This window comes from Phyllostomus hastatus, unplaced genomic scaffold (assembly GCF_019186645.2).
Source record: "Phyllostomus hastatus isolate PE091 unplaced genomic scaffold, TTU_PhHast_1.1 phas_contig_1, whole genome shotgun sequence".
Lineage (NCBI taxonomy): Eukaryota > Metazoa > Chordata > Mammalia > Chiroptera > Phyllostomidae > Phyllostomus > Phyllostomus hastatus.
In genome coordinates, this window is record NW_025333498.1 from 38,354,629 (window position 1) to 38,381,300 (window position 26,672).

General features: G+C 40.6%; 1 protein-coding gene across 8 annotated transcripts in view; it reads right to left on the reverse strand.

The window, feature by feature from the left end:
- The window catches only part of LYPD6B (LY6/PLAUR domain containing 6B), a 160,954-nt gene that overhangs the window by 8,789 nt on the left and 125,493 nt on the right, over positions 1-26,672 (reverse strand). For 5 of the 8 annotated variants that reach the window (XM_045819859.1, XM_045820119.1, XM_045820206.1 and 2 more), the window contains one exon: positions 2,957-3,108. In XM_045819859.1, the coding sequence (XP_045675815.1) occupies positions 2,957-3,071 (115 nt within the window). In that variant the 5' untranslated portion in view covers positions 3,072-3,108. Of the gene's footprint in view, positions 1-2,956; positions 3,109-21,937; positions 22,070-22,555; positions 22,657-26,672 lie in introns of all 8 variants that reach the window. The other 3 variants (XM_045820004.1, XM_045820030.1, XM_045819931.1) reach the window with 3 other exon arrangements.

Below are 26,672 nucleotides of genomic sequence, written 5' to 3' on the forward strand. Positions count from 1 at the left end.
AGATCCCCATGACCTGCAGAGGTATGGGGAAGATTAAGCAGGAGGTTGCAAAAAAAAATATCTAGCAGAGTCCCTGGCAAATCAGATCATGCTGGTTTCCATCCAACGTGCTGCCATTACAACTGCATTTAACCTCCATCAAACAAGCTCACTTGATTTATGTCAATCACCACAACAGACCTCAAGTTGAAATGTAACGTTCGATAAAAGATGATAGCATTTCTTGGGTCCTTATGCTCAGGCCAGGGAGGAATTAGGAGCTGCTGGCAGTCTGGTTTGAGAGCAACTAGACTATTCTTTCCTTTCTTTATTTTCATCTTTATGCTTTTCCTCTACCTTTTATCTTGTTATTTTAATGATTAAAAAAAAAAAAACAAAAAAAGTACAATAAGTTTGACATTCTTCTATGGGCTAGTGTATAAAGTCCTGTGTAAAACTTTCAATTCTTCCATTTTTAAAAAAATGAAACAAAGAACAAGGTGAACCCTAGTCCAGCCCAGGAACCTGAGTGCAAGTTGGGATGATACTTAGAAAGCAGTCGGGATTGTAGATACAGGGAAGGGCAAATATTGATGCATAAAACAAGAGCAAAATACCAGAAGTTAAAGTTCAGAGGACATGAAATTAAGTATTACAAGTACATTTCAGTGTTGCCTAGGCATAAAAGTTAATAAGGTCGGTAAAAAAAAAAAACTAATGAAATCCATTTTCACCTATTAAATCAGTACAGTTTTTAAAATACTAATACTGGGGTTAAAAAAGTGAAAATGTTAAGAAGTACAAATTGCTCATTATAAAAGTCACAGGGATATAAAGTAGAGCACAGTGAATATAGACAGTAATATTATAATAACTATGTATGATGTCAGGTGGGGACTAGACTTACTGGGGGCATCATTTCATAACTTACATGAATGTCTGGTCACTATTTTGTCCACCTGAAACCAATGTAATATCGTATGTCAACCATCATTGAAAAATAGGTTTAATCTAAAAAATACTAAGACTTAATGTTGGTGGGTAAATAAAGTATAAATTGGTACAACTTTTTGATTTAGTAAGGTCATTAGTCAAATAAAAAGGAAAATGCGTTCACAAAGTTTGAGTGAAGCATTAACATTCAGCTGCTGGCGGCTCTGTGTGTGTGTGTGTGGGTGTGTACAGATGTGGGTAATAGTTGGGGAACTGGTAAATAAACTGTAGACCGGCCATATGGCTTTTAAAAACTTGAATGTCAAAGGCATTAAAATACTTTCAAAGACATGAAAAAGCACTTAAAATATAGTATAATGACAAAAACTGCTGCAAAATTAAATTGGTGTGATCTCAGCACATCTCGTGTTTATGTACACACACAGAAAAAATTGGTGGCAGGAAATATTTCCAGATGTAAAGAAGAGCTCACTCTGAATCTTGGGATTATGAACAAATGGTATTTTCTTCCATACATTTCCTGTATCTTTGAAATTTACTGTTTTTCTCTATTTTAAAGATTATTTAAAAGTTATTTTTGAGCTTTTGTTGACATACTAATCATTGAAACATATATATTATATTAGTTTCAGGTGTACAACATAGTGATTAGACATTTATTATGACTTATGAAGTGATCACCCTGGTAAGCCTAGTACCCATCTGACATCATGTATAGTTATTAGAATACTATTGACTATCGTCCCTCCCCTCCTTACCCCTCCCCTTTGACAACCACTAGTCCACTCTCTGTATCCATTAGTGTTTTAATTGTGTTTACTCTTTTATTTTTAAAATGTTTTCATTAAAATAAATCCTTTTCAATCTTTTAAAATGTTCTTTCTCATAATAAAATTGTATTAATCTTAAAAGGTTTGAAATTTGTCAATAATTTGTTTTATGAAAACTATGTCTGTGTTTACTATCAGTATACAATCATCCCCAATTTAGAAATGTATAATACATGATAGTTCAAGGTATGTGTGGTACACACATGTCTGCATGTGTATGTGACACAGATGTGGATACGCACAAGTGCGCGCACACACACACTCACTGAATGTCCTGAATAATAAGTACAAAATGAAGAACAATAATGACACAGACGTCACTTGACAGAGTAGTATAAAGACTGTGGTTCCCCAAACTACTGGAAGACTATGTGTTCCAATAGTATCAGAAGAGCTTTACTAAAAGAAAGGTGGGGAGAAAAACATAATTTGTATCCTACCCTCCTCACTACTAAATGTCTCGGGGAGGAACCCAGGAACGTGTAGTTTTAAAGGCACACTTACTTTGTGGACACCATTTATTGTACCTCTGATACTCTTCCAGGGGTAGAGACCACAGGCATGCACACTTCTACGAAAAATCTTTATCTAAACCAACCTCAAATTTTACTTATCTGAACAGAGAGAAAGCAGGGGAGATGATATGTGTATACAAGCACATATATACACATATATGTATATGAAATATATAAATATATTATCCTGTAGATAATATACACTATTTATTTTTATATTAGTAGGGGGAAAGTTGAGTTTTTACAGCCTTTCCTAACTGTGAACAATACTAATGAACATCCAGGTGTATTTTCTTCCAAATTTTATACATACTAGTCTATTTTCAAAATTGTTAATGGCCATTGAAAGAATATATCATTGATGCAGAAACTTCCTACAGCCAATATCCTTCTCCAATGAAGGGATAAGCAAAGAATGCTGAATTTCTCTGCTAAGCCATTCTTAGGGATAGTGTTCAAAAGACTGTTTTAAACAAGAACCCTTTTGAGACTTCAGCAGGAAGCCAAATCATTTCAAAGAAACGGAGAGAATTTCAGAAGTAGTGAAGACTTTCTGTCTTATTCTAGGTATAAACTAAATGTTCTAGAAAAGGCAAAGTTACTACCGCGGAAACAGGGACTTCAAATGCTCGCTCCGACCCCACAGTCACGAACTACACGATGGTGCCCACTACTTACGGTCAAGAGGAGGCCTCACGTTATAGAAGTTGATGTTCTTGGCCAAAGCTCGGTTTTCCGAGAAGATAAAGATCTGGACAACTGCTACAGCCAGAGCGTGACCGAGGGGCAGCATTCTGACCCAGGGGTGGCAAAGTGTGAATGTCCTGTATCTATGATAAAAAGAGAGACTGGTTGAGTTATTTGAATTTTACATGTCAGTAGGAATATGTTTTGTTTCTCTTTGGAAAGCTTGATTATTCAAATATATTCGACCATCTACTTTTCTGTAGGGCAAACTGCATTCTTTCTGATCAGATGAAAGTTAAATAATTACTGCCTTCTACTGACCAGGCCTCTGCACTAGCCAGCTGGGTTTTAGCACAACACCCAGTGGCCTTTTGGGCTCCAGGAGCACAAGCAGCCAGCATGGGCCTGGCTGTGCCCCAGCCCATCACTGGCCCCAGAATGGCCCACTTCCTGCTGAATCACCTCATCTCTTTACAACCGTGGTTCCGAGGCTTGTTCAGCTGAAGTTACTGAACCATCTATCTGTCAGTTCCATTCCTTGAATAGACACTGATGTTCGATAAATTTTGCAGCTCTTTCAAAACCTAGAGGAAACAATAAAAGTTGGAGCAGCAATAGGAAGGACAGTGGATAAAGGACAATGAGTTTGAGAAATAAAGACCTGCTGAAAGCCCTGAGCAAAGTATATTATTTCTTAAGCTGCACAAGTTCTCCCCTCTAGAAGCACACCTGACAGTAAGGCGACCTCCAGGCCTGATGCTCAAGGAAACTAGAACAGCACCACTGACAGGCTCTCTGCAACCAGGGGGAGGTGGGAGCAACAGGAAACACATGTAACTTGGAATCCAAAGACTGTGGTTCAGGTGCTGGCTCTGCTATTTATTAGCCACCTGACCTCGGGCAAGCTCTTTAAATCCATTAGCCTCAATTTCCACATCTGTAAAGTGGCTTAATAACACTTCCCTGCCCTGCCCTGCCCACATGCTTGGGGGATCGTGAACATCAAACACAGGCTCGGGTAGGATCACAGAGGATTGTGCATGCAAGAGCACTTGTAACACCAGTTCTATGAAAATGCTGGAATGTTAGAGCTCAATAATATTGGCTGAATGCACCCTGGCTGGTGTGGCTCAGTGGATTGAGTGCTGGCCTGTGAATCAAAGGGTTGCTGGTGTGATTCCCAGTCTAGGGCACATGCCTGGGTTGCAGGCTAGGTCCCCAGTAGGGGGTGTGCGAGAGGCAACCACACACTGATGTTTCTCTCCCTCTCTTTCTCCTTCCCTTTCCCTCTCTCTAAAAATAAATAAATACAATCTTTTAAAAAAGAATATTGGCTGAACTCACTTTCTTCCTGCCGAATCATCTGGTTTCTGTGGGTTCAGGGAGTTTTTCAAAGAAAAACCATGATCTCCACATATACAAGCATAACCCTTCACATGGGTATTTTGTTTGAAAACAGTGTAATGATGCATGAGTTCTAGAGTTTTCTCCCCCTCTTCAGTTGTAAGTATATTGATTTTGCTTGTGTGGCTAAAAATGCATACTCATGGACATGGAAATGATTATTAGACAAAATATAGCCACATTGTCATTTCATTCATTGCAAGTCACTAAGGAAGTACTCAGGGAAAAAACCTGGTAAGTTTCACAAAACAGTAGTGCTAAACTTCAGACTTTCAGCTCAGTAGAGAGTTGGACCTAGTGACAGATAAATATATACATAATTCTACCCTGGTTCATTTTAGAAACTAAAATCAACCTTTCACAGTTATCAGATTTCTAAATCTTGTTGTTATGCTCTTTCCGAAGATACAGACATTTAGAAAACTGTTTTATATCTTACAGACAAGAGTTATCCTGATACAACTTCTGCTTCTCCTATTCATTTCCCTGAGTTGTTGTGTTCTGTGTTCCTTATGAATCTGTGGCCAAGCAATGGATACCCCTTCTTTATCGAGTGCTGTCTATTAGGTAGTAAAGCACACCAGCTCGGAGACCTGCTTCCAAGCCTGCTCTCTGTGTGGCCTCGTGAAAATTCCTTAATCTCCTGGCACCACAATTTCTGCATCTATAGACTGGACATAATAATAATACCTACCTCATAGGGTTGTAGGACTTAAATTAGTTAATGCATGTAAAGCACTTGAACTTATTAGCTATTAGATCACAAATCAGAGCTTCTGGTTTTCCCCCATTTAATCTCAGTGGGAGACAGAAGCCCACGCACCCAGCATGCCATTATTGACACCTCATAGATAACAGACATGTGTATGACTGGGTCCCCAGGAAGTCTTTGTTCTCATGAAGTTTGCATTTTATGGGGAGAAGATAGGAAATACACAGAAATATATATAATTTCAGACAGCCACACATTCTACAAAGGAAACACAATGAGGAGACATGTTAGCGACTAAAAGGAACTATTTTACATGTAGAGTGAGCTCAGTATGTCTCTGCTGGGTGACATTTGAACAGGTAAATTAAATGATGAGAAGAAATTGTCCAAGCAAAGAATCCAGGGAAAAGACACCAAGGTTCTAAGGCGGGCAAACGTGTGCCCTGTTAAGGGGATCCAGAAAGCAGCAAGTGTGACTGGGGCGGACAAAGGGACAACAGGAGCAGACAAAGTCCGAGAGTGCCAGGCCGGGCCACACAGGCACTTGCAGGCCATGGCAAGGATTTGCAACCTAGCAAAGTAAGAAATTGTTTAACTTGAGATCATCTAGTTTTGAAAAATACTAGGAATGCTTTATCTCGATAGAGTAATTGGTACCAAACACCTACTCTATTTCTAGTTCCTGGAATACAGGAAAGCAAATGATAATGACTACAGAGGACTACAGATTCAGATAAACCACAAAAGTTCTCTGCATGAAAAAGTGAATGGATGATAGACAACTTAAAAACAACGGAATGAACAACAAAGCCAAGGGTTGGAGTTGTTTTTTGGTGTCTCCATTCCTCAGAGCTGGAGGGAATGGATCAGTATAACATGCACAACTGAGGAAAGTGAGGGTTGGAAGCCCCATGTGCACAGGTCCTCACACACGGCCTGGAACAGAGCAGCCCCTCAAAACATTTCTGCATCATCGGCTCCAGCCCACTACACTTGAAAACGCATGAACAGTGAACCAAAGGACTGTATGGACTATATGGATCTTCATTTTCATTTTTAACTAAAGAAGCACGGCCTTATTCTATCCGAATTCTCTAAAACTGCAAAGGTTTTACCTGTCAAATAAGGAAGGAACTAAATAAAAATGCCTCATTTTTCAGAGCGTGCTTTATAGTCTGTTACCATCTCCCGTTTCCCCCTGAGCACCTCTATCCAACTCTAACCCTTTTTCAGTGTGTAAGTTTGTATTAACAGGACTGTTTTATTTTCACAACCGAAAGACATTAGGATCATGAAAAAGCAAATGACTGACTACAGTATCTGAACACTGTTTTACATTTAGAATCAGTTCACAAAGACCGAATTAAAAATTGTCTGCTGAGACTGCTGAGTGGGCTCATGCTGCAGTCTTTGTTGCAGAACAACGTTACAATAGGGCTTGTATTTTGCTCCAGAAGGAAAAAAAAATCTTTAACGCAAATTAACCTAAAGCATTCTGGCCTTTGTCCTGGATCATCAGAGAAGGCAGAGATCTTCATGTAGGAGAGGGGTGACCTATGAGCTCCTTAGGGTTATCTGCAAAATTTTGTGTCTCTACATATTTTCATTCTAGGTTAAGTATCTCAAAGGAATCTGAAACCCACATAATGCTTAAGAACAGCTTCTTGATGGTTCAGAATATTGCCATCGTGATTCAGCTTCCCGTGACTCAGAAGTTTTCATATTTTGACACCAGGAAAATTCTACAGGATATATACATGAGGTACCTGGGCCACACTCCTCAAACTCAAGTCATTCCTCCCCAGACAGGGCTCATTCCTGTTGTCCCCCTTTCCTGGGTAGTAGGCCTGGTCTTCCATTTATTTTATGAGTCCTCTCTTTGGAAAGTATATTCATTCTTGTTCAGGAATGCAGTGTGCCTTTCAGCCAACAGAGAGAAGGGATTTCTGCAAGGCACATTGGTAGGGGCACACTAGGGGGTGGGGCAGCTCTCAGGCATTCCAGGGAAGGGCGAGTAGCCAGATTTGTAAATTTGGAAAGCCCTGCCTGAGACTTCGGCCCACTACTGCCTGGAGTGAAGGGTCTACAGGGCATCTGGCCAAGAAACATAACTATTTCCCAGGTCAAAGCCATGGCAGTCTCTTCATCTTCTGTGTGGCATCTTACACTCCCATGGAAAATACGGGAAGTTGGCAGGGCCTCAGGAAACGGTGCATCCTTGACTTCATAAATTCTTGGGGGGCAGGAAATGACCTACATCATCTTTTTTTTCTTAATGAGTTTGACTTTTATTAATCACAATTATCATTATACATACACAGAAATTGATACTCAATAAATACTTTTCGGAAGAACCAACATCATTAGCTACAACCTATCAGGAGTACCTTTCTTACCAAGTATTGGGTAGAAAGGTTATGGGCAGTAAGGAGCTGGCAAGGTATCCAAGGTTACAAAGAAATCGTAGACTCAGGGAAGTTGAAAGAACCAAACAGAGGTAGTAAATAGCGGCGTATCTCACACATTGCTGAAAATGAGTCAGCAGGCACAAAGCCAACTTCAACAGCCAATAAAACAAATGAAATAGGTAATTTAAAGGAAACAGCTCTATTAAGCCCAACATGCCTATCAACACTCGCATTCACACCTTCCTGCAAGCATCACTTGTCCTGCAGGAAGACACTTTGATGACAAACTTTAATAGACCTAGCTTTCCTTGTAGAGGGAATAGACGGCAAAAAGGAAATTTAAAATGAGTGTTGAAATTGCACTCAGAAAGAGTGAAATAGACAGAAACACTCCTCTCAAAAGGAGAAATGTACCAGAAAACTTTACCAGCCACCACAAGGATGGGTCTACTTGTTTCTGGCTGTTAGGAGAGGCTGGCTAATGGAGATACTCTGGTCCCCATGCAAGTTCAGTGTGTTGACGAGACTTCTGCTGAGACTGTCCTAGCTCCCTTACTTGCATTGAGCTGAGGTCTCAGTTGCTAACCTTGCCTGGGCAGAGAGCCCAGCTCCTAAGGCTTCAGCTTCAACTTTCTCTGATAGGTTCTCTCTCACATGAAGAATACTTTCACCCCTACATTAAAATACGAATTTCTTTAATTTAAAAAATATTTAATCTAGCATTTCTATATGCCTGAAGAAAACTATAAGAAAAGTTTGGCTTATGCTCAATTTATCATTTTCATCTGAAAATACAAAAAGGTCCAGAGGAGCATGTATTTGCATAACAAACATCAATAGGGAGAATAGAATCATGGTGCAACCCCTCCTTAGAGCTTGTCCGAATCTTGCAAGCAGTATGATTATGGGCCATGCATTTATATCAGGTACCAGGCTAAGCACTTCGAATATAACAGTGCGTAACAGAAACTCAGTCCCTATGCTCTCATCCATCATGGAGGCCACAAAGTCAATGTGAGCCACTAGTGAGATGTGACGACCAAGAGTTAATACAATCAACTTTGAGGGGAGGAAAAACAACAGGCCCAGAATAAAATTCTGGTTCTATATTTACTAACCAGGTGATAACAATATTAAGAAGTGTTGTCCCCATTTGCCAGTAAGAAAAGTGAGATGTAGAGCCATGTAAGTGAATTTTCTAAGCTGCTGCATGGATTGCGTGCAACCACACATGTAAAGCACATTCTACTTAGGTGGCATTCAACAAACATTAAGTGCATGCTCCCCCTATCCGCCTCTCCTTCCCTACTTCTTCAGACATCCTTAGCAGGAGATCAAGATCAGATCAAGGTACATAACTGTCCAACTCCATTCCTTACTAGCTGAACAAAATCTGGGAAACTGTTGATTTCCATGCACTCATGTCTTAAGAGGATTCAGATATTCTCTCTATTGCAGCCAAATGGGAAGTGGGAATGGGTGACTGCCAAGGCTCCTTTCATTCATAATATTCTATGACTTTTATGAAAGGATAATAATTATGCCATGTTATACCATGAAAAATCATAAATGTAACAGAGTATTCCCAGAATATTTCAGATTCTTGCTATATTGTTTTAAAGATACAAACTTTAAAAAATTTTATCAACCATTGGATCAAAACCTCACAGAAATAATATCTAATTCCTAAACACTCAGCTGTCCATTTTGCAGTTCTAAAGATAGATATTTTTCCTATGTGCAACCTGATAAAAGATAATATCTAAAACAGTGCTAATATTAAAATAATTCCATTACACAAATTAATTTTAAATCTAATCATAAATTAATACAGGGACCAAGAGTGTATAATATGTGTGGAGAATAGTCTAATCAATTTTAAAGACATATTTTTAAATGCGATTCAAATTTTTAAGTATATTTTATTGATTATGCTATTACAGTTTTCCCAATTTTTTTCTCCCCTTCTTTCGCCCCTCTCCCCTGCACTCTCCAGCCCTCCAGCATTATCCCCCCTTAGTTCATGTCCATGGGTTTACATATAAGTTCTTTGGCTTCTCTGTTTCCTATACTATTCTTAACCTCTCCCCATCTATTTTATGCCAACCAATTATGCTTCTTATTCCCCGTTCCTTCCCCCTCCTTTCTTCCCTTCTCCCTCCCCACTAATAACCCTCCATGCGATCTCTATTTCTCTGGTTCTATTCCTGTTCTAGTTATTCGCTTAGAACAACTTTTTTTGCTTTTGTTTTTGCTTTTGTTTTTCAGTTTCAGTTCTTGATAGTTATGAGTTTGTTGTCATTTTACTGTTCATAGTTTTTGATCTTCTATTTCTTAGATAAGTCCCTTTAACATTTCATATAATAAGGACTGGGTGATGATGAACTCCTTTAACTTGACCTTATCTGGGAAGTACTTTATCTGCCCTTCCATTCTAAATTATAGCTTTGCTGGATAGATTAATCTTGGATGTAGGCCCTTGCCTTTCATGACTTCAAATATTTCTTTCCAGTCCCTTCTTACCTGTAAGATTTCTTTCAAGAAATCAGCTGATAGTCTTATGGGAACTCCTTTGGAGATAATTCCCCTTTCCTCTTGCTGCCTTTAAGATTCTCTTCTTATCTTCAATCTTGGGTAACTTAATTATGATGTGCCTTGGTGTGCTCCTCCTTGGGTTCAATTCAAATTTAAGAAAAAGCCAAAAGACACTTCCAAAGTAATACCTTTCTAGCTGTATTTTTGTCAAAGATATGATTGTACATCTTTTTTGAAAAGGCTTTCATAACACCAGAGGACTTAACATGGTAAGAACTCTGTATTAACAAGAATAGAAAGCTTAGATGTTTAATAATTGGAAACTGCACTCCTTGAAAAAAAAAACTGGACTCTTCTTTAAAAGAATCAAGACTGGCTTGTGATGTTTTATTGAACTACTGGGACAAATGGTAAGAACATAATAAAAATATATTAATGGGTGAAATTTGAGAGCATCCTTCAGAAATGTGGAATAATTTTTACCCAGTCTGCTCCAAAAACGATTTTTAGGCTTATGCCAAGTCACTTATGCAGTATGGTTCTCAAAGTGGAGTAGAAACCACACTGGATGAGAGTAAGGCTTCCAGCCCCTTCTGTGAATGGTGCTCCTCTGCTGTGTGTGACCCTCCACTCTGTACATCCTAGCAGCCAAGGGAGACACACATGGGACACACATTCTCACTATTTGACAAGGAGACTCTTCTGTCACTTAATTCTCAAACTAATGGGCACTGTGTGTTGTCATCCAGAAAGCACCAAACAGCACCTGGGCAACATCTGGAATCTGTTTTGAAAGGCTCCAGATGCCTCCTTCATTTGGTCACTTCTTTAAAAAAGCCAACAACATAGTTGTAAAAAGTAATTTAATGGAGATAATTCCACTGTCAGTCAGGCAAGTGGAAGAGGTTATTTTCTTCTCCATGGGAGAGGCGTGTTTTTAAATTTGAGAGGAAGGTGTAATGACTGGACGGCAGTTCTGCAGGAGAGTGGCCAGCACACAGGTGTTTTGTGCTGCATGGATACAAACCAAGTGGCAACAGAGGCTGGGCATGGAAGACAGCGTTTTTATGTCCCACACCCTTGCCGGCTTTACTGAACTCACTTCTTTTAATTACCAACCAAAGTCTCATAATAGAAATCTAGGCTGGAACGTCCGACAGCTGGCTAAGAGCCCATTATTTCGAATATTTGTTGAGTGGAGGAGTGTATCACCCCAGCACGTACTCTCTGGTGTGCAGCACACAGAATACAAATGAGAAAGTTTAGCTTTCAGGGTCACTAGGTGTGTAGGTAATCGCTAGCACTTTTCACTTCATTTCATCTCAACAAACATAGAAAAATGAGCCTAAAAACAGAGTGGGTATACAGATGTGTTTCACTCTGCATATATTTTTTAAGATTTTATTTATTTATGTTTAGAGAGAGGGGAGGGGGAAAAAGAGAGAAACAGGAACGTTCATAGATCAGTTGCCTCTCCCATACCCTCAACCTGGGACCTAGCCCGCAACCCAGACATGAACCCTGACTGAGAATCAAACCAGCGACCTTTGGTTCACAGGCAGGCACTCAATCCGCTGAGCCACACCGGCCAGGGCTTTCTGTATATATTCTAGTATGACAGAATGGCTGTACCAATGCAGAAATCTTGAGTGATATGTTCATTTGGATATGTTTGTGTATCTGTTTACGGAGGTACATATACATATATATGTGTCTGTATCTCCGTATAAACACACTTATATTTTATTGACTGAATTGCTTAAGCACTATGTGCCAGGTTTTAAATTGTCCCTAGAACTCTGGTTAAGAGACTGTATGATCACTCATGTCAGCTGCTGTTAGCACCTGCATGGGTTTCTTTGAACTGGGAGAGCTTAAAGATGCAGAATTGTTACTATGCATTTATCCTGTCATCTTTCTCCTGCCCTAGGGTTTTATATCACTGACCATTGTTTATAGAACCTCCACTGGCTCGACTTTATTCTTGATTCTGAATCTAAAAGTGTATTACACAATAAAGAACAAGTTCATGGATATCATTCTGTAAGAGGAGGGCACTTAAAAACCAACCATAAATGGCATGCTATGGCAAGAGAATAGCATGCTGACTTTTGCATAGTCACAGAATCCAGAACAGATTATTCAAAGAACTCTCTGGAATCTGACAAGCTTATTAAAGCCATCCTAACAAAAAAATTCTGCATTCTGCAATAACAAAGTTATAGTGTGTCACTTGCTATATAAATTGTCACTATTACCACTTGGAACATAAGGAAATGTACATACACAGAGAGATATATGTGCATAATTTCATATTCCTAGATGAAACTGAAGAATCATGTGTTTTAATTGCAGCATGAAAAATGACATTTAAGTAACGGCTCACAATCCCACAAAGTTAAAGACAAGTGTGAGTGCTGCCTGGAACAACAGGGGAAAAGTGGCTTTGCAGATGCCCAAACCTTGGTGTAAATTCTGATTCTGTCACTTACTAGATCTACTGCCTCTAGCCAACTTTTCTATTATTCTGAGACTCAGTTTCCCTAGATTTAAGACTGAAAACATATTTTCAGCTCTCAAATTTTACGATTATCTGAGCATACATGAAAGAAGGATATAAAATTCCTCTGAAGACCAATTTTAGAAAAACTACTCTAGGATATACACGAAAACAATATTCAGGCCTCATTAAAGCATTCTCTTTTATCTGCATTCTGATAAATCTATATCCTTTGTCTATATTCATAAATATTACACAGTTGCTCTTATGAAGTTGGCTTTAAAAAGCAGCAGGCTCTGTGCTCCCACAGGAGTCATTACTTCATACTTCCCACTCTCCTTTGAAGGCCCAGTTCTAGTATTTCTCACCCATTACACCTTTCTATGTCCACTCCAGCTCATGGGTCAGTCTCTACCCTGAAAAAAACTCACAGTTTATTTGAGCACATAAGACTGCCCTTCCTTGCTTAGCACTGGGTTGGGCACAGAAAGTTCCAGTCCTTGTTTGGAGATGATCTGAAAGTCTTTTTTTATTATTTTTAAAAGATTTTACTTATATATTTTTAGAGAGAGGGAAAGGGAAGGAGAAAGAGAGGGAGAGAAACATCAATGTGTGGTTGCCTCTCACACACGCCCTACTGGGGACTTGGCCTGCAGCCCAGGCATGTGCCCTGACTGGGAATTGAACCAGCAACCCTTTGGTTCACAAGCCAGCATTCAATCCACTGAGCCACACCAGCCAGGGCTTTTTATCTTTAATTTTTAAAAAATATTTTTATTGATTTTAGAGAGAAAGGAAGGGAGAGACTTCAACTTGTTGTTCCACCGATTTATGCATTCACCGGTTGCTTCTTATATGTGCCCTGACCTGAGATTGAACCTGAACCTTGGTGTATTAGGACTATATTCTAACCAACTGAGCCACCTGCCAGGGCCACACTGAATGTCTTTAAAGGCCTCCCACACTTGCAGGCATTACCAATAAAAAATAAATTTAGGAAAAAGTTTTTCCATCTTTCCTATCAACAGAATTACCATTTCCATTTTGATTGTTCATTTAGACTATAGTTAGGTTAACTATATGGAGATTGTGAAAACTCAGTTTTTAGCAACTTAAGTTCTGCCCAACAATGACCTAAAACTTTCATGTGTTGTTCAACACACACTATGTTGAGCTTTAAATATGCTACACCCACATGATCTTCTCAAAGTCTCCTAGTAAGTTGGATGAGAAGTGAACCCTATAAGGCTTTCACCTTTCACCCCTCAAGATTCATCCTCCATCCCTCTTCTCCCTGACCTGGGCCCTGGGAAGGCACTGGCTCCTGGTTTGGTTTGGCCAATGGCAGGAACTGACAGACAAGAGGGTGGGAAGAGAGTGAGTGGGATATTTATCCCTCTGACTCACTCCCTGCCACATTGCCATCCCTTCCCTCAGCTCCACAGGTACCATCTCCTGTGTTCTTGTGACCATTTTCTCCCCTTTTAGACCTATAGCACAGGTGGCAAAGAAACAAGTCCCGAGGGCTGAATCCGGCCCTCCACCTTGTTTTATCCAGCCCGGTACCTTGTTTCTACCTGGTGGCAGCACCAAGCGCTTTGCCCCTAGTTAAGGACTAGTTCTATTTATACAGTCCTAAAATTACATCTGGCCCTTTGAAGGCAACTATGAGCCTGATGTAGCCCCCAATGAAAATGAGTTTGACACCCCTGGCCTATAGGATAGAAATGGCTATTTCTTCTGTTGCTGACTTCTGTTGCTAACAGAGGTACTTCCTTATTGGCTTCTCTGAATCTAGCCCACACCATTGCAGACAGCCCCTTACTAATTCTCTCTAATAACACCCATCTGAATATGCCATCTGGTTGCTGCCAGGACCCTGACTGAGCCTTGAGTCCAGTAAAAAAGAGCTACCAGGAAAAGGGCCATTCTGGACTGAAGAGTCATGCTTGTGGTCACAGGAGGCTGTTACCCATTACAGGAACAGCCCTTGTGAAGAAGCAGTCAGCACCTGTGCTAGGAAGGCGTAAGAGCAAGTGTCACTTCTAGGTTTACAGGAAACCAGCAAATGGACTTACACCTCAAACCAGTAAGGGTTAAGAATGAAGGCTTTACAAACAAAATGACTATATTAACCAGAAGATAAATCTAGCTAAAGAATGTTTTATAAGCAAAGGAAAATATCGCAAGCCCACCAAAATTCAGCTTTTTCTGCTTCTATCAGTGAAGAACATCATCAAACAAGTAGGGAAGTGGGGCAGAGACAGACAGGCAGACAGACAGACAGCCAAAATTCTTGAACTTTATTGACAAAGGACTGAGAACAGGAGAACAGCACTGTGTGAACACGGCACTGTTCACACGGCACTGAACACAGCTGCACTCTGGTGCCACCGAGGCCGTGCCCTCACTGCGTCAGAGTGCTGTAACATCTGCACAGAGATGTGAGTGTGTTTCATTCCAACAAACTCACTGAAAATAAATTAATATTGTTTATCATTACTAAAGAATACCATTAACATGGAACCCCATGTGAACGCAGTGGTGCTCTGCCCTCTAACCTCCTTCCTAAAGTCTTGTATTTCCTGCAACAACACTAGATTCTTAGACGGCACTTCTGAACTGCCCTCTGCTTATTCTCTGGTTAGCTCTCATCTTTGCCAGTCCCAGGCCTTCCTATTGGGATAATGTTCTTAACAGTCTCGTTTGCCCAGAGAAGCCCTTTACTTCACCTTCTAAGGTTACTCGGACCCATCTTTCTTAATCAACTTTCTTTCCTCCGCCTCCTCCCCTTCCAATTCTCTGCTCCCCCCACTCAAGGACACCTGAAAGGACGGGGAGGGGCAGTTCAGCTTGAAATGTACATTGAGATCTCATCCATATTCTGTACCAATTTCCAGACCATAAAATTCCTCATTGGCAGAGAAAGTGTTCTGTGATAAAGCCTAAAATAGTCCCTTTTACCTTGTGCTTCAAGTAAAGCACACCTTGCATGTACTTTTTAAAACTATGGCAGAGAACAGAAGTCAAAGAGGTTAAAAAAGGGATTCTTCTCCTTTCTATTACTTTTTGTTAATGGACACAAACTTTCTCTGCACTGAAAGCACCTAAGAGACAAGAGACTGGTTCAGGGATTTGGTAAGCGTGGCTTCTGGAAAGGAAGGGACTGAGGCAGCACCCACAACCCTACTTATCATGCAGGGTAAGCCAGGATGTGGAGCTCAATGTACCCGACATCCAGCTTACATCTCTGATGGCAAAGATGACTTCTGACCAGAGTCACAATTCTCGCCTGTCACCTCATACTTCAGCAGCCAGGAGTGCCTGCACGTCAGGGCACAGCGTTCCTCATTAACCTTAATACCATTCGCACAGCACAGACACTCCGTAAGTAATCACTGAATAAAAGCTTACATAGGGTTGACTTCACTCATCCATTCAGTGTGCAAAGTCCATGCCCCTGACCCTGAGGTGGAACAATTTCTATTTGCCCTTTGGTGCCTGGAGATGCACAGCAGGCGGTTACCACACTCATGGCTGTGCAGCCTCAAATTATCATGCTTATACCACCACATGACTCATCTTCAAAGAACTTTCCCATCTGAAACTAATTAATCTTCTCCACATCCCTGTGAGGTAAGTGCAGGGTGCTCACTGCAGGTTGTAAGGAGGAAATTGGGGGTGAGGAGGTTATAGGCTGTGCCAAACATTATTAAGGGTGTCTGCTGGGCAATGAGGTCATAATGCAGTCATCTGGGTGCAGCCTTGCCACCCACTCGGGAACCCAGGCCTTTCCCCCTCGCTCTGACCACCTTACCATTCTCTGGGCTTTCGTGAAGGTGTCTACAGAGTCCAGCAGATATGTGTGTTTCAAGGGGAAAAAAGTATTATGATTTGCCCCTGCTAAATACTTCAGATGTCTTTCCCACAATAATTTACCTAAGAAGTCATCTCTTGCAGATTTTTTCCCAGTAAAGATACCTTGTTACATAGATTTAGTACTATCTTCTAGAAAGGGCTGAGAATAATATGTATTCATCCATCTTCCTGGGAAACACATGGTGAGATTCACTCTCACATCGTCACAGAGACAAGCCAGTGCATAGGCAGCCTCGAAGTTCATGGTTACTGCCTGTCCAGGCCTGCGAGCTGCCCAGAGCAGAATGACGCACAGCCTCCCTGACACACTTCACACTTCCCACCTCCTGTCTGTGGATTCCCATGGCGGCCACACGGCAAATATTACAACCTTCTCTACCACTGGCCTCTCTGACTTTGCCAAACAGAACTAGGGCTGGCTAGTTCCCAAGGAAAAGCAAACTTCACCCTTTTTCCCTTGCTGCACCCTTCCCCCTCCCCCTACCTCCTACATTCCAACCTTCCCCAGGTTCCAGTGTTTGGTGTTATCACTATTTACTTTCCTGAAGTGTGTGCTATTACTGCTACTTTCCTTTAGGAACCACGCTCACTTTCACACTTTCGCTCCCGCTCCTTGTTGATTCTAAATCACTAGGTCTATCTCTGACTTAAGGAGGCCAGATTATAAACTCTAATTTTCTGCCATTTTCATATAGCATGAGTTGGAGTAGATGACTTACTATCCCATTTGGGGAATGCCTAGTCCTGACAGACATTAAAGCATTCCCTAATACTCCAATAATTAAAACAGTATAATACTAGCATATGAATAGACAGACAAATGGAACAGAACAGAAAGTACAGAAGTACTCAAATGCACATGGCAACTTATTATATGATAAAGGTGGCTTCTCGAACCAGTACAGTAAGAATACATTTACAAAGTTAAGTTGGGACAACTGGGTGGCCAGGAAAAAATAAGGTTGAACACATACCTCATACTGTACTCACAAAAAACAAAGCCATACAAGCCCCAGAAGAAAAAATATGAACACAGAATGGCATTAGATAATCTTAAGGAATTCTTGGTGTAATAATGACATAGTGGTTATGTTCTAAACAGCCCCTACATATCATTGCTACATATTGATGTACTTGTAAGGAAAGTACTATGATGTCCAGGTTTGCTTTAAATATTCTCAAAATGGATAGAAGAACAGGTAAAAGAAGACTGAGAACATATTCCTAATTATCAAAGCCAAATGACGGGCAGCTGGGATTTATTATACTATTTTCTCTAATTTGTGTATGTTTAAAATTTTTCATAAGGAGAAGTTTATGAAAAAGTACCAAAAGAAAATTTAAGTGACTTCCTTGGAGTATAGAAAGGCCTTTCTAATTATGATTTAAAACACAGAAAGTTTTCAATTAAAGTTTGATAAATCCAATTACATTCAAGAACAATAACTGCTATGTGACCAAAAAAAAAAACCCATAAGCAAAGGTGAAAACAAATAACAACCTGGGAAAATATTTTGAACTTATGGCATAGACAAACCAGTGGATGATCTCACTAATATGGAAAGAGTTGATAAGAATTCAATAAGGAGATTATTAGCAACCCAACAGAAAAACTAGCAAAGAACATTAATAGACATTTCATAGACAAAATAAATAAAATGGCCTTTAAATCTTTCCAAATAGGAGAAATGTAAATTAAAAATATACTTTATAACCTCCAAATTTTGACTAGTCAGACAGGTAAAAGTGTTTTCTGACGCTCTCTTTTAAGGAGACCATGTGAAATCAGCCATTTTCATTTACTGCTGGTGTGGCTCTGATCTCTAAAGACCCACTGGGTAGCATTATTAAAATTTCAAATGCATTTACCCTTGACCCAACGTTCCCTTCAGGGGATGTTCCTGGAGAACCTGCACACCTGCACCATGACACACTGCCATGACAGGCCCGAGTGCTGCATGTGACAGCAAATGGCCAGAAACAACCCAAGTGGCCATCAGAGAGAGCATATGATGTCTGTGCACATATATGTGCACATATACACATTATATGTATATATACACACAATGGAATATGACACAGCCATTAAAAATGAGGATGTTCCCTGTATGCTGCTATGAAAACATACTATGATACGGATATTATATATGAATGGAGATAGATTTAGAAATATGTAGACCATGTCAACTTTGTGTTATGGAGGGAATGAAATACTACAAAACACAGTATGTACTTATTCACTACTTATATATGCACAAATACACAATGTACAGGAACAAGTGAGAATGGTGACCTGCATGTGGAAAAACAAGTGTAAGGCACACAGTGTAAGGGTGCAGCAGGGGAAGGAGGCTTCTCAGAGTACACCTCATTTCATTACTTTGAAAATATTCAATTGGCTCTGTGGTTTATCTATGGTTAACTATAGTAGGTTAAAGCTCAATAGTTAAAGCTCAATAATTCCTTCTAATGGACCGGGGCTTGGAAAATCAAAGAGCAGATGATGAAAAATGGCATCGTTATTTGTCTTTGAAATGCATCATTTGGTGGTAGGTATGGGGGTAGCAGACAATTCACCACCCTAATTATATTTTGCAAACTCCATTGGTAAAGTTCCCTGAGATCCTGGTCAGAATAGTAGCAGTTGTCTGCAAAAGAGAGCAGATTAAGAATGTAGAAGAGGAAGATAAATAGCCTGGAAGCACAATGCCTTCCCACAGAACAGAAGTGTTGTATCCATTCAAGTATCTTGTAACTGTTGACTATTAGCAACACATTTCTCTTATACTCTAAATCAGGGATGGGCCACACTGGAAGAAGAGGAGTTTTCCAGGGCTACCCATTAAATACATTGTGACATGTAATCACAAAAAAATGTCATAATGTTTTAAGTAAATTTACAATTTTCTGTTAGGAAGCATTCATAGCCATCCTGAGCCACATGCAGCCCACAGGCCGCGGATGAATGCCCCTGCTAGACCATTAGGTGCTAAGTTTTTCATCCCCAATGTCCATTTCTAACTTGCTTCCACTCCAGACCCCAGGTACTGTGTTTAGAAGGATTTATCTAATCTGTATTACCCATTTTTAAGATTTAAATAATAATTACCCATTTTTAAGATTTAAAATACATAATTGCCATGAAAAGTGTCTGACCCACATGAAATAACTAAGTTATTATATTAGCATGATATATTCAACTTTGACGAGTACAAAAAAAATTGTATGCATTCATTAGCCACATTGTTTTATTGGTCCTAAATAAACAATTTTTTTGCTAGGCTCTTTGAAATATAAAAAATAGCTCAGCATCTTCTGTGACTCCATTGGGGGTTCTACCATCCCAAATTTCAGGCTTTCAAGCCAACAAGAGGCAGTGGTCTGGAAAGGCTCTCCCCAAACCCCTTGCATCAAGGCTTCATCTGTAAAAAGGGGCTGTAACCCACTCCCACAGGAAAGGATGCAGTGGTTCCTTGTGCACACAAAGCAAGTGGGAGTTCCTGCTAGTTAGCTGAGTGAATGAGCTAAATATTTTTCCATACTAGGCTTTTTCTCAGCAGTTCAGTTTCCTTACACATAGAATCAAGCATTAAAAGTTTCGGCCAACATTGAGCAAATTACTGAACCTCCCTGTGGCTCCATTTCCTCATTGTAAAAAGAGAATAATTAAAAGAGTGACCTCAAGTGAGTGAGTCAATATGTCTCAAATACGTAGAATAATGTCAGAAAGACAGTACAAACTCAAGAAATATTGGCTACCTGCATATAACACCTCAGAGGTAGGTTTCAAACTCTCCCTTTGGGGCCTGCCTTCCAGGGCTACCTCCTGAGAAGTTACAGAATACCCTGTCACCATTTAGACTAATTAGCTGTAGTAGCAATGGAAATTATTTACTTTCATAACTTTGACTTTACTTGTGCTGAATGATTTACATAATCCTGGAGCTAGGAGGCCCCAGACCTGCATTCCTTTCCTTGCCAAATTTGCTCATCTTCCTCCAAAGGTGGTATTTTGTTCATCACCTCATGTCTGAGAAATGACTCCAGGCTAAAGTTAGGCCGAGAATGTCAAGCCCTTTCCCCACCCTCTGTGCCAGGACCTGGAACACTGGGAAGCAGAAGAAGTCACTACACAGCCAAGGGCAGAACCAACCAGCCCACAGTTTGACAAGAGCATTTAGAAAAGAACCCACGGGCGGAGCCCACTGGCAAATGTTAGAAAGTGATGAGTTAGAATCCAGAGCCTCTGCTTTCTGTCACAAGGGGGGATAGTAAACTGTCATAATCTGGAAGTAAGTGACAGAAAACAGTGTTTATAATCACCAGTTTAAATGTGTGTGTCTGTCTCCTACAGCAAGGGCCCCCAACCCCTGGACCACAGACAAGTACGTTCCATGGCCTGTTAGCAACCTGGATGCACAGCAGGAGGGATGCACAGCAGGAGGTGAGCAGCAAGCGAGGGAGCGAATGGTCCCTGGTGCCAAAAAGGCTGAGACGCTGTCCTATAGTGTCTCCTCTTAACACCGTGCAAACACTACAGCTAACAAACTGGGAATGCTGCACCCAGGGAGAGGCCAAACAGAATGTTACAAAATGCTCCCCAAATCATTTGATCTTCGGGAAGCAAATGGACTCACACCCAGTCTGCCTGACAGGAAATAAGAGGACAAACGTTTTCCTGGCTACTAATTTGAAAAACTACCTTTGCCACACTCAAAATGTCTACCCAGTATTTCTTTCCCTGTACCTTACCTCAGTGAAGACAAATATTTTGAATGTTTTCATAAAAAGTACCCAACTAATACACTCTAAATGGAAAGAACATACATTCATTGATTCAGTTGATCAATCAATATTTATGGAGCATCTACTATAAATGTTGGCATCTTTTTGTTCATGGCTGTAGCTCCAGTCCCTAAAACACAGTTCCTGCTCTTGGAGATACAACTTTCCAATGGTTTGTTAATGATTTTCTCTACATGCCCTCATGCAGAATAACCTCTTTTTTAAGCTAACATTTCTTGAGAACTTATGGGTATCAGGTACTCACAAGCAATAATTTATTCAATTCTCAGCACACACCTGTGAGGTGGGTACTATTATTATCCCCACTATACAGATGAGGAGTTCAGGTTTAAGGAGGATAAGTAACTTACCCTAGACTACAAAGCTGCTAGTCTTTACACAAATTCTATGCAAAATCATGCATAGAATTTAAATTCAGTTCCAGTTCCAAACTCTTCCATCTTCCTCCCTACACTATACTGCTTTCAAAATTCCTTAAATATAGTTGGCTATGATGGCTATATTCTGCAATTTTTTGTTTGCTGTGATCCTCATTTTCTTCTGTTTGATGCCTTTCTAGCATCTAGAAAATGATCATTTAAAAACAATTGTATCAAGTCATGGGACCATGGCAGAGCAGACTAAGAAATGACAGCCATTTGTACATAAATATTTAAATATAAGCACTCCACTCCACTTAGTGCATTATTCAAAATCTGGGCTTACACAAAAAGGTTTCCGGAACTTACCAGCTGCTTCCTTTTGTGATCTCAATGATTCTCACCCAAACAACCATCAAAGGATCCATCTTCCAAATCAGCCTCCTTATATTTACACCTGGTAACTGATGTCATTTGCCTCTTCTGCCAACTCCAAACTGACTAGAGAAGAGAATCAATGTGAATTCTCTCTAATTGCTTCCTTTCCTTCCCCCAAACTTGCTTTTTGCCCCACCTCAAAACCCCAGAAGCCAAAACCATAGTTCAATGAAGTGAGTGTGATTAAGCAAATTATGAACCGGCTCAGGGAGTCGCTCTAATTGCTCTAATCAGGGATGTTTTTTGGGGATGTTTTCTCAGCTCTGCCTGTGGGTGGCCTGGCTGGTCAGAGCGCTCACTCCCTGTCCCTGGGCTGGGTGTCAGGAGATGGCAATCACCCGCTGTTCTGTTTCCAGATTAATGAGAGATTGTTCAAGTCTGGAGCACCAAACCCTACTGAGTTTTCTCGATCTCTTTCATCGGCCCACTGAACACACCTTGTCTTTCATCCCTGAGTGCTCCGGAAGCCCATGCCCCATTCAGACCAGGACATCAGATCCTTCAATGGGAAGAAGAATGCGTATGAGAGGGAGGGAGGGGTCTATCTACCTGTCTGGTGATATGCAAGCTCCCCGAAGGCAGGCATAGTCTTTCATCTCTGGGAAAGGGTTTGGCACAAAGAGAGGGCCCAAATGTTTGCTGAATGCATACTGTGGAACGAAGAAAGGAGATGGGAAAGTAAAGCCGCATTTTCTTTTAAGGAGCACTTTAGGAAGCAATGAGTTTATTTAACAAGAAGAAAGAAAATACTTGCATAGGGAATGTGCATATCACATACTATACTTGGGGACGCTGAAAAAATGGGTTAGTACTTAGCACATATTTTACCACTAACTCAAAAGAGTTAAAGGTTGCAAGTCTGTATGAGAAAGAGAAAAAAACATAGAGGTTGAAGTACAGTAGAAAAGCATCAAACTGGCATTAAATCAGGAGCTTCTACCAGGAAAACAGCAGAAACAGCAGCAATAATCAATGTTCTAACAAGTTTGATTTGGCTATAAAATCCTTCAAGGAAAATTCCAGAACCTCAGGAATTTAATGCCTTAATGAGGCCTCCTAGGTGTTTGTCTATTAAAATATGGACACCCTTGCTTAGGCTTTGGTTAACTTTCCACACCTTTTGGCAATGGTAGCTCATGAAGCGGGGCTGAGAGAGCTGTCACAGAAGCTGCTTTGGGTTTGGGTTCACTGGGGCTGGCAGCACAGAGGCAAGGAGACCTGGCCACATGCTGCAGCTACAGCGGCACCCACATAGCAGTCCATGTACTTGGCTTCCTTCTTGTGGGTCATTATGCTGCGTATGGGATCAGAAGTGTCACGTTTTGGCATCATCAATCCAACTTTATCTTTGGGGGTTTTCTTAGCGTAGAAAGTGTTAATCAAATAAACTTTTTGCATGGAAAATGCATATATCCTTTATTCATGGATAAGACTCTCCCAGATATCACCAGAACAAATTAATGGCTGCAGACCAGTACTTAGATTTGCAACACTGATCGGCTATCACCTGGAGGCTCTGTTTCCACATCACAAACCAGTACTTTCAGGATTTTCGCCAAACTCCATGGCTCCTCTGTTCCCAGTTCTTGATTCAGAATTTCCCCCTTCCAACAAAGTTCAATTCTTCCAGAAGCATGAGATACAACAGATATGCCAAGCTTCAGGAAGCGGGGAGGGATCAAGTTTACTGATCACCAGCTTAGCCATACCAAATTAAGTCTTCAGTGCATGTACCCAGCAAGCCCCTGCACCTAATGAGACTTTATCACCACATGTTTACCTTATTTTTCTGAAGGCATTCTAGTTACCTAGAAAGCGGTATGGTTCCCTGTGATCCAAAATGAAATAATCTTCTTGTACATGAAGAACTATTTGCCATTCACATACAGAAGCACTAATAGCACTCACTCTTAAAATGAACAGAACTTAACACAAAAACTTGTATTCCAGGAATACATCAGACTAGGAAAAAGTTGGAGGCAAAGTCATGTGGACTGTTAAAATATGTCATCTCCTGAAGCCAGCAAAGGGCTCTCTTGCTGTGTTAGACTGAAGCAGCCTCCTCAGCGAAGTTCTGATTGTCTGGGCAGCATCCTCACTCATTGGGACTTTCTTCCTGTTCACGGTGAACATCTACATGGTTTTTAAAAGGCTATACTGAGGCCTGACTGCCAAACTCACTACAACTAGTCCTAGAACTGAGCTGTACCTTGAGTAAATGTTCAAGAAAATATCTCACTCAACTTATGTGCCCTACTTTCAAGGTCTTCCATTTAAAAATCCTTAGAATTTCAATCTTGCTTTGGGAGAATGCCAGAATTTCAAGTACCCTTCTTAATTAAAGGCCCTCTACTGCCAGCACACCAAAAAATAGTAGGTTCTTGGAAAATATCAGAGATCAAATCCTATTCAACACATCTATATGAAGTACCTACTAGGGTCAGCACTGTGAAAACCACTGTGGAGTTCTGCTGGGGTTATATTTTAAATATAAGAAAAATTTTTAACCTAAAGACCTGGTTAGACTAGATATAACACAGGAGATGAGTGCAGGGAGCGCAGGGCAGAGTGTGATTCATAATTAAAACAAGTGCTACAGGGTACAATAAGTGATAATAATAACTCATAATAATGCCTTATTATTTAAGAACAAAGCCTGAAAATCAGAGTGCTTAAATTAGCTAAGCACATTCACACACAATACTTCTTTTGATTCTTACAGCCACACAGTGAGGCAGACAAGGGAGATGAGGAAACTGTGATCCATAGAAATAAGGGGGCTTAGCCAAGGGCACCTTGCAAATAAGTGGCAGAATTCCAGGTTAGTAGTCCTAGTGTTGCATCCCTGCTCAACACAGGCTGCCTCCTGGCTAAGTGCCAGGGGAGTGAGAGGAGGCAGCATGAGAGGACTTGAAGGGTGAGCTATGAAGGACATAGGGCCTTCCAGGGGGAAAGGACAATAGAAAGGTGAGCAAAGAGCATGATCACAGGCTCAGAAGCAGAAATTTGGGAGAGAATGACTTACTGAAAAGGGACATATATTAGAAGGAAGTTGGAAATGGGATCTGATACGAACTTCAATAATCATGGAACTTACAGCAAGTCAGAGTCTGGAGCTGAGTTTTGGGCTTTCAAACAATGAGGTTATTTTTTGGAGACTGACCTGATCAATACAGAAATTAAGAAAATTAATACAGTGTCCGTGTAGAAGAGGGGTTAGAGAGGTGGGGGTGGGGCAAAAAGCAGGGTCTTTGAAATCCAGGAAGGACAGTGGGAGGCCTGGCACAGTTCTGAGGCGTTGAGGTGGGTATACTTTACAGAATTCATCACCCACATTCATTTGCACATCATTGAGCAACAGCAAAGCTAAAAATACTCCAGCTACAAGGAATAGCACATATAAAAAAGAAGGAAGATCAGTGCTTACAAATTTATGACGGATAAAGCCATTTTAGATTGGTTGACTTAAAACTGTTCAAATATGCTTTCTCCAGAATTCAGGGGTGACAAAGGTAATACTACCTCCATTTCAGGCCTTGGGTTAGTGACTTCCTGCCTCAGTCAGCCCACCGTCAGGCTGGACTGAAGGTGACCCCATAGGCCTGCTGGGGTTCTGACAGATGGAGGGGATTTGAATGGCATCAGGGGCACTTTGGGTTCCTCACCCATACTTATATGGAAAGAGGTCGAATTTTGTAAAATTCCTTTATTAAAATAATTTTAGAAAATTTCAGTTGGGTAAAGGGTTCCATAGTTTCAAAAGCTGAAAAGCCACCGTCCACGCCCTACCTCAGGCACAGACACATGGAGGAATCAAGACAGAGAGGTGCAGCGCCTGGCTCAAGGTCACAGAGAGGTGAGGTCACTTCAGGGGCATTTTCCACTGCTTTAAATTGGGAACTAAACAAGCTTTTGCACAGCAAAAAGAAAATACAAAATGAAAAGGCAAGCTATGGAATGAGAGACAAAATTTACAAATCAATATCTAATAAGAAGTTAATATCCAGAATATATAAGGAACTCACAACTCAATAGCAAAAAAAAAATTCTGATTAAAAAATGGGCAGCCCTGGCAGTTCAGTTGGTTGGAACATCATCCTGTGCACCAAAATGTTATAGGTTCAGTCCTTGGTCAGGGCACATACCTAGGTTGTGGATTCAATTCCCAGCCAGGGCATATATAAGGCAACTGATCAATGTTTTTCTCATATTGATATTTCCCTCCCTTCCTCTCTTATCTCTAAAAATCAATAAACATCCTCAGGGGAGGAGTAAAAAAAATGGGCAAAAGACTTAAATATGCATTTGTCCAAAGAAGGCATACAAATGGCCAACAGGTACATGAAAAGTTACTCAGCATCACTCATCATCAGGAAAATGTAAATTAAAACCACAGTGAGATATCACTTCACATGTCCAGAATGGCTATCATCAAAAAGAGAAAAGATAAGTACCGGCAAGGATGTGGAGAAAAGGGAACCTTTTTATACTCTTGGGAATGTAAATTAGTGCAACCACTAGGAAAAATGTATAGAGGTCCCTCAAAAAATTAACAATAGCCCTGACTGTTGTAACTCAGTAGATTGGGCATCATCTTGTGAACCAAAAAGTTGCCAATTCAATTCCAGGGCAGGGCACATGCCTGGGCTGCAGGCCGGGTCTTCGA